The sequence below is a fragment of the Nycticebus coucang genome, chromosome 17 (genome assembly GCF_027406575.1).
Source record: "Nycticebus coucang isolate mNycCou1 chromosome 17, mNycCou1.pri, whole genome shotgun sequence".
Lineage (NCBI taxonomy): Eukaryota > Metazoa > Chordata > Mammalia > Primates > Lorisidae > Nycticebus > Nycticebus coucang.
Window position 1 is genome coordinate 71,001,373 of NC_069796.1, and position 14,912 is coordinate 71,016,284.

Here is a 14,912-nt window from a genome sequence, read left to right on the forward strand (position 1 = left end):
AAACAAACTTTCATAATGAAGGGTGGCCATTCAATAAACAATTGGCTTTGACCTTTAAAATTCCAAAACTTTAGAATTTGTCAGATACATTCTGTCAACTAACTACGTATAATAGAAAAACTGAACAGCAACACTTGAAAAGCAATATCAATTTTATAAATGAAATGCAAATTTTTTAAAGTTTACTGCATAAGTGAATATGGGATAAGCATAATTAAGGAGAGAATTGGTCAACTATAAAAATAATCATAAGAAATATGCAATGGCAGCAGAGAGAGAAAATAGATTAAAATATAATAGAGGCATTAAGGAAAAAAGGGATAGCATAAGATCTACTTAATTAGTGAAAAAAATAAATGCTATGGAAGTGAGTAAATACATAAAAGACACAATGGCTGAAAAATGTATAGAATTAAGAAATCAAAAGTTTACAGAAAATGGAGACACAATATGTATCAAGTAAGATAAAATCAAAATAGAGTGATACAACATATATATTGTAGTCCCTATAAAACCACCAAAAAATACATAAAGAGATCATCAAAAGACTCATACACAAATTTGAATGTAATTTTAAAAACCATTATTAGGCCACAAAAAAATAGGAAATTAAGTACAAAGGTAGGAGGAGAGATAAACAGAAAAATAAATAAGTAACAAACCTAAATCCAACCATATTAATAGTTACATGAAATATAATTAAATATAAATGGGCTATCACACCAGTTAAAAGGCAGAGATTGTTAGGTCACTTAAATAGCAAGTCCTAATTATCTACTGTCTACAAAAAGTGTATGTTAAATATAAAGACACAGAGAAGTTGAAAGTAAATGAATTGAAATAGTATATTACATGTTTATTGTTTATAGTAAAAATAAGAAATCTGACTTGACTATTTCATATTAAGCAAAATGAACTTTAAGACTCTAAGTATTGGGCGGCGCCTGTGGCTCAGTGAGTAGGGCGCCGGCCCCATATGCCGAGGGTGGTGGGTTCAAACCCAGCCCCGGCCAAACTGCAACAACAACAAAAAAATAGCCAGGCGTTGTGGTGGGCGCCTGTAGTCCCAGCTGCTCAGGAGGCTGAGGCAAGAGAATCGCGTAAGCCCAAGAGTTAAGAGGTTGCTGTGAGCCGTGTGACACCACGGCACTCTACCTGAGGGCGGTACAGTGAGACTCTGTCTCTAAAAAAAAAAAAAAAAAAAAAGACTCTAAGTATTACCAGAGAAAAAGAGGGACATTTCAAATTGATAAAAGAGTTGATTCACCATAGAGACATAAAAATCTATGTGCTTAAAACATAGTTTTCTGAGAGAGAACAAAAGAAGCAAAATTGACAAAAATAAAGAGGGAAAAGAAAAATAAAAAGCATAGGTACTAATTTAACTCTCTTCTTAGTAACTGATAGAACACCTAGGACAAAAACGCTAGTAAATGTATAGAGAATTTGAACATTGTCAGTTACCTTGACCTGATAGACATTTATAGGACGTTACATACAGGAGCTATAGAACTACATTCTTTTTCAAGGGAATATTCTGCAATATGTACTATATGCTAGCCTACAAAATATGTCTCAATAAATTTTAAGATAAAAATTCTGGAGAATTTGTTTTCTATGGATAAAATATTTATGTTACAAATTAATAACAATTAAGCAAGTGCCAAATATTTGGAAATAAAATTACATACTTCTAAGTAACCGATTGGTCAAAAACATACATGAGAAGTTAGAAAATATTTGTAAATGAACTACTGTGAATATATTATAAATCCAAACTTGTGGGATACAGATAAGGAGGAAACATTTAACGGACTTGCATATTTATTTAAGAAATAAAGAAAAGTCATTTTCAAATCAGTGATCTACATGTCTACCTCAAGAACCTAGAAAAGGGTGAGCAAACAAAACCCAAGGTAAGTAGAGATAAGTAAATAGGCAGAAAAGAGCAGAAATTAGAGAGAGAAATGAAAAATTAGAGAAATGAAAAATAAGCAATAAAGAAAGCCAAAAAATGGTCCTTTGAAGAAATTGATGAAATTCATATGCCCTCAGCACGTATGACCTAGAAAAAAAAGAGAGAATAAAGTAAATGGCCCAAATCAGGAAGGAAGGAAGGGATGTTGTCATAGATCTTATACGTATTCAAAGGATAGTGTCATAAACTTACGGCAATGTAGATGAAATGGAAAAATTCCCTGCAAAACACATCTAATATTAGAAAATATGTATTATGTCAAAAGTCCTTATCAGGGAGACAGTCACTATACATTGTTGATAAAGTCTATCATAAAACTATAATACTGAACCTATACGCACTTATAAAATAGTCTCAGATGTAGAGCAATACAGTTGATAAAACTGTAGTTAAGAAACATCGACCCCGGCAAGTAATTTCAACATACATCTTTCAATTACTGATCGAAAAGCAAACAAGTTAGTAGCCATGCATAAAACGTATAGCCTGAAATACTTGTAATTAAAAAGAAGAATGATTGAATGGTTAAAGATATAAAGGATCAATTTCAAAGGATTTTAAAGGTACAGAAAAGAACAATTGAATGAACTCAAAAGAGAGAGATCATTTATATACACAAGGGTAGAAATTAATAAACAAAAAGTGCATATATACAGAAGGTGCCAAAAAATGTATACTCAATGTATACAATAACATTTGTTATCTTTTATATCGTATGTCTTTTAATCCTGGGAGTGAAACGTGACTTGAGTATTGCAGTTTTAATACAGTTTCTTCCTTCTTTTAAAATGTGTGTACATGGCATCCTCTGTACCTTTCTGAGAGTAGACAGAGTCAGAGACACAGAACTTTGATTTTTTTGAACGGCAAAGACAATCACTGATAAAACTAATCTACTAAAAAAAGAAGGCATGCATAAATAATATGAAGAATGGAAAGGAATATCATTCTACAAATCCAGTCATTTAGAAAGACTAAAAAATCCATGCATAACCAACTGTATATGCACCAACGCATATGAAAAGCACAGACGAAAGGGGCACATTCCTAGAAAAATGTATTGTCCTAAAACTTGATAAATAAACTCAAGAAAAAAATAGAAAGTATTAATCATCTTTGAATAAAGAAATAAAGAAATAAAGAAACATCGCCTGCCACATTTGCTGTGTGTTTACTCTGTGGCAGGCGATGTTCTAAACATTTTTACCTGCTTTGTCTAATTTAATGTCACAACAACACCATGTAGGTAGGTGCTATTTTTATTTTGTTAGTAAATGAATTCAGCAGAAGTAATTAATTCTAGGACTGTATAGTTAACAAGTATTTTTAAAACAGATATTCTAACTCCTGATGTCTTAATGTTAGGCTATATGATGACTATTTTATAGGGCTGCTGTTCTAATTAATTAGAAAAATTATATACAGTGGCACGTAAAACAATACCTGCTACCTACTTACTACCTACTTCAGTAAATGTAAGCTAATCTACCAGCTGTTTGCAAAGATAGAACAGTTAGACTATTGCCACTAACCCACGACTATCCTTTTTATCTCTTTCTCTGATAAAAAAAAAAAAATTGAAGAATCAGAGTCTCACATGGTGAGATAAATACCTGCGTATGCATTTGTAATGCCCTCACAGAGGGTAACTGACTGGTATAGTTTTTTAATACCGGCATTGATTTTCAATCTTATTAGAATTTTCATCAGTGGAAAAGAGTCTCCAGCTAGCTAGGTTCCTGGACTTTTCCATCCGTGGAAGAGTCTCCAGCTAGCTAGGTTCCTGGACACTTCATTTTTATTTATGAACTGTCAGGTGTTCAGCAGACCTTTTGTTTGGTTGCTTCTGAGTTTTCCAAATTGGGCTTTGTTCAAGTTGGAATGGGAAAATACCACCACATCAGAGGAGAATGCTACACTTACCTTTCTCTTTGAATGTTATAGGGTTTCTAGGAAAACCTAGGATTTCGGAAATTCTGTCTTCACTAGCCATTTTAATAGTACTTTGATTTGGAGTGTTTTTATTTACATTGCAATAGTCCTAGGTATAAATTGTCCAAGTTTTAACACATCAGACTTAGTCTAAAAGTTTAGGAACATCAGGGATTAACATTTTATGTGTCACACAAAAAAGAAAATTGTGATTCTTAAAATGCATTTTTGAAATATAAATATTTGACTTAAACTTTTATGAATAATAATCCATGCACACCTGCTCTGTTGTTTTCAGCCAGGGATTTTTGGTGAACAGTTATATCAACATTTGCGAGAATATCTGAATATGTAAAAAACTGATGAACTTTAAAAGAGCATTAAGAGAGAGTTTATGTCAAGAAAAATATTATATGTAAGCATAAAACATTAGAATCTATAAAGGCTTCCTTTGGTGGCTTTCAAAATTATGATCATTACATATACAGATCTATATTTCTCATATTTGTATGAAAACAATGTTTTCAATAATGTTGATAATTGTTTTGGACTGATCATTTTGTATAGTTAACATATCTCTATAATTACTAACATTTAAATGTAAGATATTAATATTAAACAGGAGATAACAATTTGGTATTTCATTTTGACTAATCAAACAAATAAAATTATATTTTATCACTTATAATGCCATATTTTTCTTGATAATATTCTATTTGGTAAAACCTTAAAGCATCAGGTCAAATTACTTTAATTACTATGATCAAAAGAAGTATACTATTATAATTTCTGTCTTTATCTTAAATACCTCATTCCTGACTTTAAAATGTAGACTTCCAACATTTGCTCAAGAAAAGTGATCCATGTTTGTTTACCAAAGATTGTCTTTGGTTTAGGATAAATGAGCCTAGAAAAAAGCCGCTTAGAAAAGGAATCAAGGTTTAAAATCACACTAATATTATACAATATATAGTAAAAATAAATTATTGCAACTTTATCTTTAAAAAAACCTGATTATCAAAACTATATTTTAGTTTATGTTTAATATCATTTGCCATTTCATCTATGCATATTTCTTCAAAAAGCTAAAAAATAATAATTTTAGGAAGGGCCATAATGTACGCATGTGGCAAAATTGAGTCATTATAGGCTTGCATTCCACCACATAATCATAGAGGGTCATCTTTTGCCCAAATTATTTGATGGGTTCATTAATTTTCCTAAGTGCTTCTCATTAACCTTTTATTTAAATAATTATCATTCCTCATTAAAGTTGAAATTTCCCTAGTACTTTATATGGCCAGTGATTTTTTTTTTTTTTTTTTTACTGTTTCCTTTGAGGATTAGGTTATGAAACGCTGGATCTCTTTTTTTTTTTTATGCGGTTTCACTATGTCACCCTGGGTAGAGGCTGTGGCATCACAGCTCACAGCAATCTCGAACTCTTGGGCTTAAGTGATTCTCTTGCCTCAGCCTCCCAAGTAGCTGGGACTACAGGTGCCTGCCACAGCGCCTGGCTGTTTTCTTGTTGTAGTTGTCACTGTTGGTTAGCGGGCCCAGACCGGTTGGAGTGGCAGAGGGCTATTTTATTGCCACCGGGCAGAGTTGGGTTTTGACTCCCCAGTAGACCTTGGCAGACACCAAGCTGGTAGAAAGGCAGAGGAACCCTCTGACTGTGGTGGTGAAGTTACATTTAATACTAGCCTCCTTTCACAAGAACAGGAGAGGGAGGGGTGTGATAACAGTCCAGAACCCCCTCATGACCTTCACTCACACCACCATGTGGGAGTCAGGAAAGGCTCATTACCGTTACCACTGTGTGAGGATGAAAGTTCTGGCTCAACACTTGGTCTTTTTTGAGTTTAACCTGGTTTGTCTGTGGAGGTGTTAGGGGTAGGACTTCTTGTTAGAGCAGTCTGTACCTCAGGCTTATTTTGTCTGCTCGTATGTCCAATTTGCAAGTTTCTTTAGCACCGGATCTGGGATGTATGAAGCAAGAATAAAACCCAAGGAACTCACCACCTTGTAGTTCTCAGGTTCCAGGACCCTAATAGGTCCACCGCCTTTTCTCCCATTTTCAGAATCTACTTATGTGATTTTTTATTTTTTTTTTATTAAATCATAGCTGTGTACATAGATATGATCATGGGGCATCATACTCTAGTTTCATAGGCTGTTTGACACATTTTCATCACAATGGTTAACATGGCCTTCCTGGCATTTTCTTAGTTATTGTGCTAAGACATTTACATTCCACATTTACTAAGTTTCACATATACCCTTGTAAGATGCACCGCAGGTGTAATCTCACCAATCCCCCTCCCTCTACCCCCTACCCCCTCCCTCCCCTCCCTCTCCCCTTCCCCCTATTCTTAGGTTGTAACTGGGTTATAGCTTTCATGTGAAAGCCCTAAATTAGTTTCATAGTAGGGCTGAGTGCATTGGGTACTTTTCCTTCCATTCGTGATTTTTTAATATGTGATGTCCAGGGAGTTTTCATCTGTACTTAGTGGGAGGAGTAAAGTGGAAAGCTCCAGCTAGGTCTAGAGCAGTAGTCAATCAAATTCTCCTTTGAAGTTCCCACCATCAGGCCAACAACCACTTCGGCTCTCCCTTGTTACTGGGCTCAATTCTGCTAAGATCTTTGGGATTCTGTGACTTCCCATGATCCTAATCTTTTTTCTGCATTACTTTTCTTGACTTTATGAAAATCTGCATCAATTTAATCTGGAATTGGCACCGCATTACTTTCTGCTCTTAACAAGTAATTGGTGACACTGTCATTGATCCGGTGGTTGATATGAGAAGAGATACTAGCAGTCAGAGGACACAGAGGTGGGGATTCATTTTATAAGTGGGGAGCTACTCTTTTCATGTTATGATGACTTTTCCTTCCCTGTATTCAGTATTTTCTCTGAAATTCAGGAGGCTCAGATAGTAAATATTCAGATAATCAAAGTTTCCTGTGTTTTCCTCTGCCTTTATGACAGTTAACTTTATCCTCCTGCCCTCATAGTAGAAAACCTGTCCCAGTGCTGACATTTTCATTGCTATTTGTATACCCTGGTAATACCATGACATGATAATTCTGACTTAACTACATATGCACTACATATGTGCATCTCCTAGTTAAAGGTTATTTCAAAGTGTGAGAAGTTGACAAAAACTTAGAAAATAAAGCCATGATCGCAATGCATGGACCTGTCTCTCCTCAGAGTCGCATCCTCAACAGAATTAGTGGGTCAAAGATGACTCTTGACATCTATGGCGAAATTTATCTAAAAAAAATTATGGAGAAGATCTGGATTATACACTGGACTTATGATCGAGGAAAAGATAATTTAAAGAGATTTATTAATAGAGTTATTTTCAAAGACATGTGCTCACCCATCCTGATCACCTAACAGTTTTTAGACATTAGCATTCTTTCCCAACCTTAAGTTACATTACAATTACATGATGTAAATATTACAGATTTTGTGCTATAATTTATCTATAAAAATATTGACTCAATAATGTACTATGAGGCCACACTGAGTGACTTATTGGCAACAGTCATAAAATACATACATGAAAGGAAAAGAGTTGTGCACGTCGTCCACATTCACTTTAATCAGTGATATCAGGGAGGTTGGAAGCCAATAAAGGATAAATAATATGTTTGTGTTCCACGCATACTAAAATATTGTACCTCCTCTTTATCTTTCTGCAAGATAGTAAAGAAGGAATGAAGTGTTGACTGCTTTCCTCTAGAAATCTTAGCTTGGAGAATCACACAATGACTAGGCTCTCTTCCATCCAAAGCTGCCACGGAGTTTAATAAAGACATAATTACACGAGATGAATTAGAGCAAAATCAATCTTCCATCAATGAGCAAAGTAAGTGCAAAACAATAAATTGACCTCATACTAAAAATTCCCCTGTACTATTTTAATCCTCTGAGCAGAAGTGTATATATAACGTGGGGCTTCATGCTGCAAGAGAAACTATGTGGAAAATGTCAGAAATAAATTCAGAATGAGGAATGTTTGGGAAAACTGGGTGTGGTAGCAGCAAACTGAAGGGGGATGGTAGCTTTTCAGAGGCAGCTCCCAGTCCCCTGAAGTATCACCCCACTATAGTTGAACATCCGGTGTAACAGCCGTGAAAGAAGGAAGGACCCGTGACTAGATGACCTTTTATGGTTCAGTATTTATCACTATACAGATTGTACCCTGTTTATGTGATTCTTTGATTAATGTCTTTTTCCCAATTAGACTATATTTTTATAATGCTTGCTGTTATAGCCTCAGTGCCTAGCACAGCACTAGGAACGATAAATATTTGTTGAATGATTTAACAAATGATGGACCAGTTTTTCCCCTTTCTACTGTGCATATAGCTCCCCAGTTTCAAACATTAAGCCAGCAAACCTGAGAAAGGCTTCATCCAAAGCCTGTCCCAGGTACTTAGATTAGGGTTCTTATTCTTTAAGTTAGTGGAGGACAGAAATATACCAAACTAGGAATTGTGGGGGAAAGGTGGTGGTGGGGAGGGGTGATCCTTTTGGAAGAGGAACATGAGTTTCAAAGGTAATTTTTTGAGAAATCAATTTTGACTTTAAAGGAAATGTTTTTGCCTTTTTTTTTTTTCTGTTATGAGCCATCGTGAACTTACTCATTTACCATTTCCTAGGGGAATTCAGCGCAGTTCTTCCCCATGCTGCTGCTTCTCTGTGGCTTAGGTACCGTAGAATTTGAAAGTCTAAAAATGTACTTTTTCTTTTTTAGTATGTGGGTTACTTTGACAATGTACAAAAGTTTTACCTGGTCCATGAAGATCTCAAGTTTACTTTCACATAAAACTAATATCCTAATTTCTTATAATCAAATGAATTTGTTAAGCAAGAATGGGCACCATACTTATTCCGTAGCACCCCATGGCCTAGGCCTGCTGCCTGTCCTTACAGGCCGCTGTGAACACTAAGGGGCCCTTTCCTCACACAGCTGCTGTCTCTTTCCTGAGGAAATCTCCAAAGCTGGCGCTAGATAAGGAGATGTGGGAAAACCATCAGGAACACTGCCTTAGTACATAGCCACTCCATTCTAAATGGAATGATATAGCCAAACACTCTCACATGAGGAATAAAAACATGTGTGTTTTAATTTGGGTTATTTTCATATACTGAGGGAAAATGAAGTACCATATTTTGTGACTCCATCCAGAAAGAACTTGAACTCAAAAGACAGCATGAAAGAATATTAATACAAAATAATTTTACTTAAGTATGAAAAAAGCGACAACAGAAAGGTTCTGTAACATCCAAGGTATGTGTATGAACTCAGTACCTTCATTTTTATAGACTACCAAGACTGAAATATACACTTATTGTGCAATTATATCATAATACCTAATTACCAAGCATGCTAACTGGAACAGGACGCACTAGGCAGAGAATTTCAGGCAGCATGATGCGCTGTGCCCAGGGGATACACAGCAAGTCTCAGCACAGTGCTGATGGCAGAGAGGATGTCCCTCTTCACTGCACAGGTAGCAGGTAATCACCCCACGCTGACAAGAATCTGTGCTTGGGTTAGCTCTCCAATGCATAAGTTTCACTCTGAAGAGTCAATTAGTATAGAATTGGATTTGATTCCATTTACACAGCCAAATTAGTCTGCGGAAGTTCAAGGCATAGTGAAGACAAAAAAAAAAATGAAAACTCTGAATAAAAAGGCATATGTCTATTACAAATTAAACTCACACTAGCTTAATGTAGCAGTTTGGTGCTTTTTAAAGTAACAGCTGAAAAATGGTATCATGTATGTAAACTATCCCAGAGTGTCAAGTTGCATCACGAGTTTGGAGACGTGAATGATAAAGAACAGCCCTAATGTAATAAACATTCTTAGAGTGAACAAATGCCTGGCTTTGCTATTTCCTCCACTGCTAGCACAGAAGGGCATGACCTCACTGCATTTTACTCATTGTCGTCAATTGCTTCAAGAGAAAAGAAATCAGCTTTATACATCACTAATTAGCGTGGACCTCATGATTCCATTTATTTTGCATTGAAACCTTAAAATGTCTCTGAAGAATCTGAATAGTTAAGCACACAAATAAAGAAAAGTATGCAGAAATACTTGGGGCTGCAGAGAAAGAACACAGGGTTGGGGGCTGCAGATACAGAGGTGAGTTCTGTGTCTGCCCCTTGCCCAGGAATGACGTTGGAAGAGGTATTTAGCCTCTCTTTATATAGTGGTGATACCAGCAGCTAAACTGCTGGGCTATTACAAAAGTTAAATGACATAAAGCCTAAGAAACACCTGATGCAATGCCCAGTACATTGTAAAATAAGTGCTCACTAAATGCCTATCCTCAGATCAAACCTTGACTCCTCCTCCACACGTCCCCGTGTGCTCACATCACCTTCTATAGGTGAAGAGTTTTAATTTGTGATTTAATTTGTGTTAAGGGAGATTATCTGACATCATTTAGAAACAAAACAAGTACCACTTCATCCCTTGGATGCTAATTTCAGTAACACATATATAGTCATGTAGCCTAAGGGCATTTCTGTTAAGGATGGACCGCATATACAAGTGGTCTCATAAAATAGCGTACTGTTATTTTTACTGTACCTCTTCCATGGTTAGACACACAGATACTTACTATCGTATTACAGTAGCCAGTAGAGCAGCATGCTATGCTGGTTTCTAAACTGAGAACAACGGTCTCTACTATATAGCCGAGGTGTGAAGTAGGCCGTGCCATCCAGGGACACTCTAGAATGTTCACATAATGAACTTCACCTAATGACGTATTTCTCAGAATACAGAATATGAGGATACCCACATATCCCCCCCATTAAACAATGCATAACTGTATTCATTTAATAAAAAAAAAGTTTGTCATATATTATCATATGAGCCATACAGCTGATCCTAAGGGGAATTTAAGAGATTAATACCCAGATTTTATAGATGAGAAAACTGAGGCTCACAGAGTTGAGAGAATGGGCACCAGTGAGGCAGCGGAAAGTTAGGATGGGCATCCAGGTCTTCTGGCTGCCGCTCAGACTCATTAGAGAATTAAAGTTCTGTGACCTGGAGGCAGCCTGCGGAGGAATCAGATCCAGGTTTTGCTTAAATTCTCTGGTCCTCAGTTTCCTCATCCATAAACAGATTACAGGAATGTTATTTTCAGGAAGTTGTGAAATATTATAAAATATAAAATAAAAGTTGCAGAATTAAAGACCCCCAAGTAAGTCCTTGGTATCCTTTAGCTATTATTAAGTTCAGGTTTTTGGGTTTTTTTTTTTTTTTTTTTTTTTCAGATACATGGTACTACTTAGGACAATAGCGCCTGAATGTCTAAACATCCCTGAAATAAAATCTGAGCATTCTGTCCAAGGATAGATATTTTACTTTCTTTTTGTTTGTTTTTCAGAGGACACTCTTACCCAAGGACTGTTTCTGTACACCATGGTGTGTTCCATGTATTTGTAGGGCAGGAAAAGTGTCTGCTTTTCAGTAAGAAGAAATTTGGACGGTGTCAGGCATTTCCCACCTTGTGACCGGCGTCTCTGTCCCTGTCGCCCTAGGAACCAACTTCACCCTGGCGGAGCTGGGCCTGTGTGAGCCCTCCACGCACCGCAGCGGCTACTGCTCGGACATGGGCATCCTGCACCAGGGCTACTCGCTCAGCACCGGCTCGGACGCGGACTCGGACACCGAGGGCGGCATGTCCCCGGAGCACGCCATCAGACTGTGGGGCAGAGGGATAAAATCCAGACGCAGCTCGGGCCTGTCCAGCCGTGAGAACTCGGCCCTCACTCTGACCGACTCTGACAACGACCATAAGTCAGACGATGAGAACGGTAGGCCTCTCTCCAACGCCCTCTCCCCTCTGCAGCGCCCACCCGCTGGGGCGCGGGCAGCCTTCGCTTTTATTTTGAATTAAGAGGCATCCCCAAACCTTTCATTTTCTTTTAAATCCACCTGTCTACTGAGTGTGAGCCGGGGGAACATAAACCAGCAACCCTCAAGTACAGCAGGAATGAGAAGAGAATTTTAAAATCACATTCTGATGATAACACACTCTTTAGGTTTAGTCCCTTGGTCTTATTAGCAAGTAAATTACATTGCAAAAGAGGCAGCTTGATAAACTGTGACCTATACCTACAACGTGTCCTCTCTCCACAAGTTTCTAGGTCTTTGTATTGATTTCCCCTTCCCAGTAAACGGCAACCTGGGTTATTTTTTTCATGAAGATCTCTTAAGAATCCTTCCTTATCTTAGACTTTCATTTTCAGGCAGCAATGCCTCATATCCGTATTGAAGATCAAACTTGGGACAGATGCTCTGGAGTTTAATAATGACAAATAGGAAGAGACTTGTCTTCAAAAAACTGTTCTCTTATATGTTTACTTTCTCCCTTGGCACCTATGTAGGTTAATGGTTCCCCGCATCTTCCATCACAAATCGCTATTGCCTCTCCATCAGCTTTCTAGGTGGGCTTTAATGAAACTTTGAAAATTAAATCCTTCCGATCATTAAGCAGTAAATATAGGGAGGCCTAAGCAAGTCATTAAAGAGATAAGGTGCTTATTTGTGGATTTCTGAGCAACTCAGAACTGTGTTTACTCAAAACTATTTTTTTTAAAAGATAAATTACATTAGGTTACAGCTGATTTATGAAGAAAACATCAAATGCGATGTGGTTTGTTAAGAATAGATTGCATGTTTGCTAAAAGAATTACCATTACCATTAAAATGTTTACAAATACATCAGTCAAGAATGTTTATATAAAATATTATAAACTTCTGCCAGAGCAGCTTTCTGTATTTTCTTTCATTTAAAAAAGAAAAAAGAAGTTTGCAGGCGGACAGCTTGTTATGAATGCAAAAGCACAGCTAAATATCATTTAATCCTGAAACTATGTTGAAAATGCATTATTTCCTGGGTAAATAGCATATACTTAAAAAGATGTCACTTTTTGGATTTAAATTTATGTTTAATTCTGGAATAATCTATTCTACAGTAGGGACAAGGGGGATGTGTTTTACTTATACCTCTGTTCATGTAGCTAACCATGGTGTACTCTCAAGGAAAAATTTGCACTTGACTTCTTTTAAATTTTAACAAAATTCTGACACTCAGCAAATTTAACATTCTAACGTGCTTATTTGATAGGAAATTACTTTCAGAAGTTTCCATAAAGGCACATATTGAATCCACTTACTGATGGCCTTTTTTAGCTTCGGTGTGTGTCAGGTATGGAAAATAAAATAAAATAAAATCACGTGTAATGCAAGAACTTACAGCGAATTTTAAACAAGGCATCTTAGCAAATCTCTCAGGTTGGTTTTCTCAGACGTATACAGGGAACCATCTAAACAGGATTATTTATACATACTTCTAGACCTGCACTCTTTCCTTTTTAAGTTATATACATCTTAAAAACTCAACTAATGAAAGGAGGTTTCCAGTGAACCCAAGAAAGCAAAAAATGCTTGTCTTAAATTTATCTTGCACTATTACAGATGGGATAATTTTATAATTAACTGTGTTTGGTAGGTTAACAGTACTCTCTTTTTTTTACAGTATTATTTGAAACATTGGGCAATTTTCACTTTGTAAGATATAGCATTCCGATTTTTTCCTATAATGCTAGTTATAACACCGTCAGAATTGCATAAATGTACTTAGAAGCACTAAGCCATTCCGTATGTGAGTGTGTCTGGCAAAGCAGGAGGAGATGCTGAAGCCAGAGTTGAAGCGAGGGCAGAGATGATAATTGTAAAATGTGCAGATAGAATGTCTTTCTTTCCCTCTTTAAAAAAAAACATTCAGTATTTCACATATTTGGAAGATATACATAATGCATATTCTGTTCTTATTTTTGGCCAGAAATAAAAATAAGAAATTTTACACATCACATCATAACATGTATAAGCAAATAAAAAGTGAGGTGTGAGCGACTCTGCAGGCAGAGGTGTTAACTTTGGTAAACTTCTTGCTCTTCCTCTCTGACAAATTCTGTTTAGCTCACAAAGAAATCAATACTTTTTCACATCACTGATTTTATGAAGTTTGGGAATGTATTATCATATAGATTGACAGTTGCCCCACTGGTTCCACACCACAGCATGGACACTTACAAAGCCATCATTAATTTCTCACACTTGTACCCAGCAATGGCTTCCTCCGTAATAAACACTGTGTTCTTCAGAACCAAATCAATAAGCTTTTAGATATGCCTCTCCCGAAGAGGAAGTAACAAGAATCTGTACGTTGAGAAAGGAGCCCGCCAATTCAATTTTAGATTTTAAGGATACATAGTCATAAAATGAATCTTTATTTCTGGTGGGATTCTGTATGTTTTTATTTCATTTTTATAGTGCAATTTGGGTGGCCACATAGTTTTTTGTTTTTTTTTCACCTTTTTTTTTTTTTTTAATTGTTGGGGATTCATTGAGGGTACAATAAGCCAGGTTACACTGATTGCAATTGTTAGGTAAAGTCCCTCTTGCAATCATGTCTTGCCCCCATAAAGTGTGACACACACCAAGGCCCCACCCACCTCCCTCCTTCCCTTTTTCTGTTTCCCCCCCATAACCATAATTGTCATTAATTGTCCTCATATCAAAATTGAGTACATAGGATTCATGCTTCTCCATTCTTGTGATGCTTTACTAAGAATAATGTCTTCCACGCACATCCAGGTTAATACGAAGGATGTAAAGTCTCCATTTTTTTAATGGCTGAATAGTATTCCATGGTATACATATACCACAGTTTGTTAATCCATTCCTGGGTTGGTGGGCATTTAGGCTGTTTCCACATTTTGGCGATTGTAAATTGAGCTGCAATAAACAGTCTAGTGCAAGTGTCCTTATGATAAAAGGATTTTTTTCCTTCTGGGTAGATGCCCAGTAATGGGATTACAGGATCAAATGGGAGGTCTAGCTTGAGTGCCTTGAGGTTTCTCCATACTTCCTTCCAGAAAGGTTGTCCTAG

The 14,912-nt window shown here is 36.5% G+C and overlaps 1 protein-coding gene across 2 annotated transcripts in view; it reads left to right on the top strand.

Moving 5' to 3' along the window:
* The window catches only part of TENM2 (teneurin transmembrane protein 2), a 1,234,499-nt gene that overhangs the window by 300,918 nt on the left and 918,669 nt on the right, over positions 1–14,912 (top strand). For both annotated transcript variants that reach the window (XM_053567520.1, XM_053567521.1), the window contains exon 3: positions 11,494–11,769. In XM_053567520.1, coding sequence (XP_053423495.1) covers positions 11,494–11,769 — 276 coding nt within the window. The remainder of the gene's footprint in view (positions 1–11,493; positions 11,770–14,912) is intronic.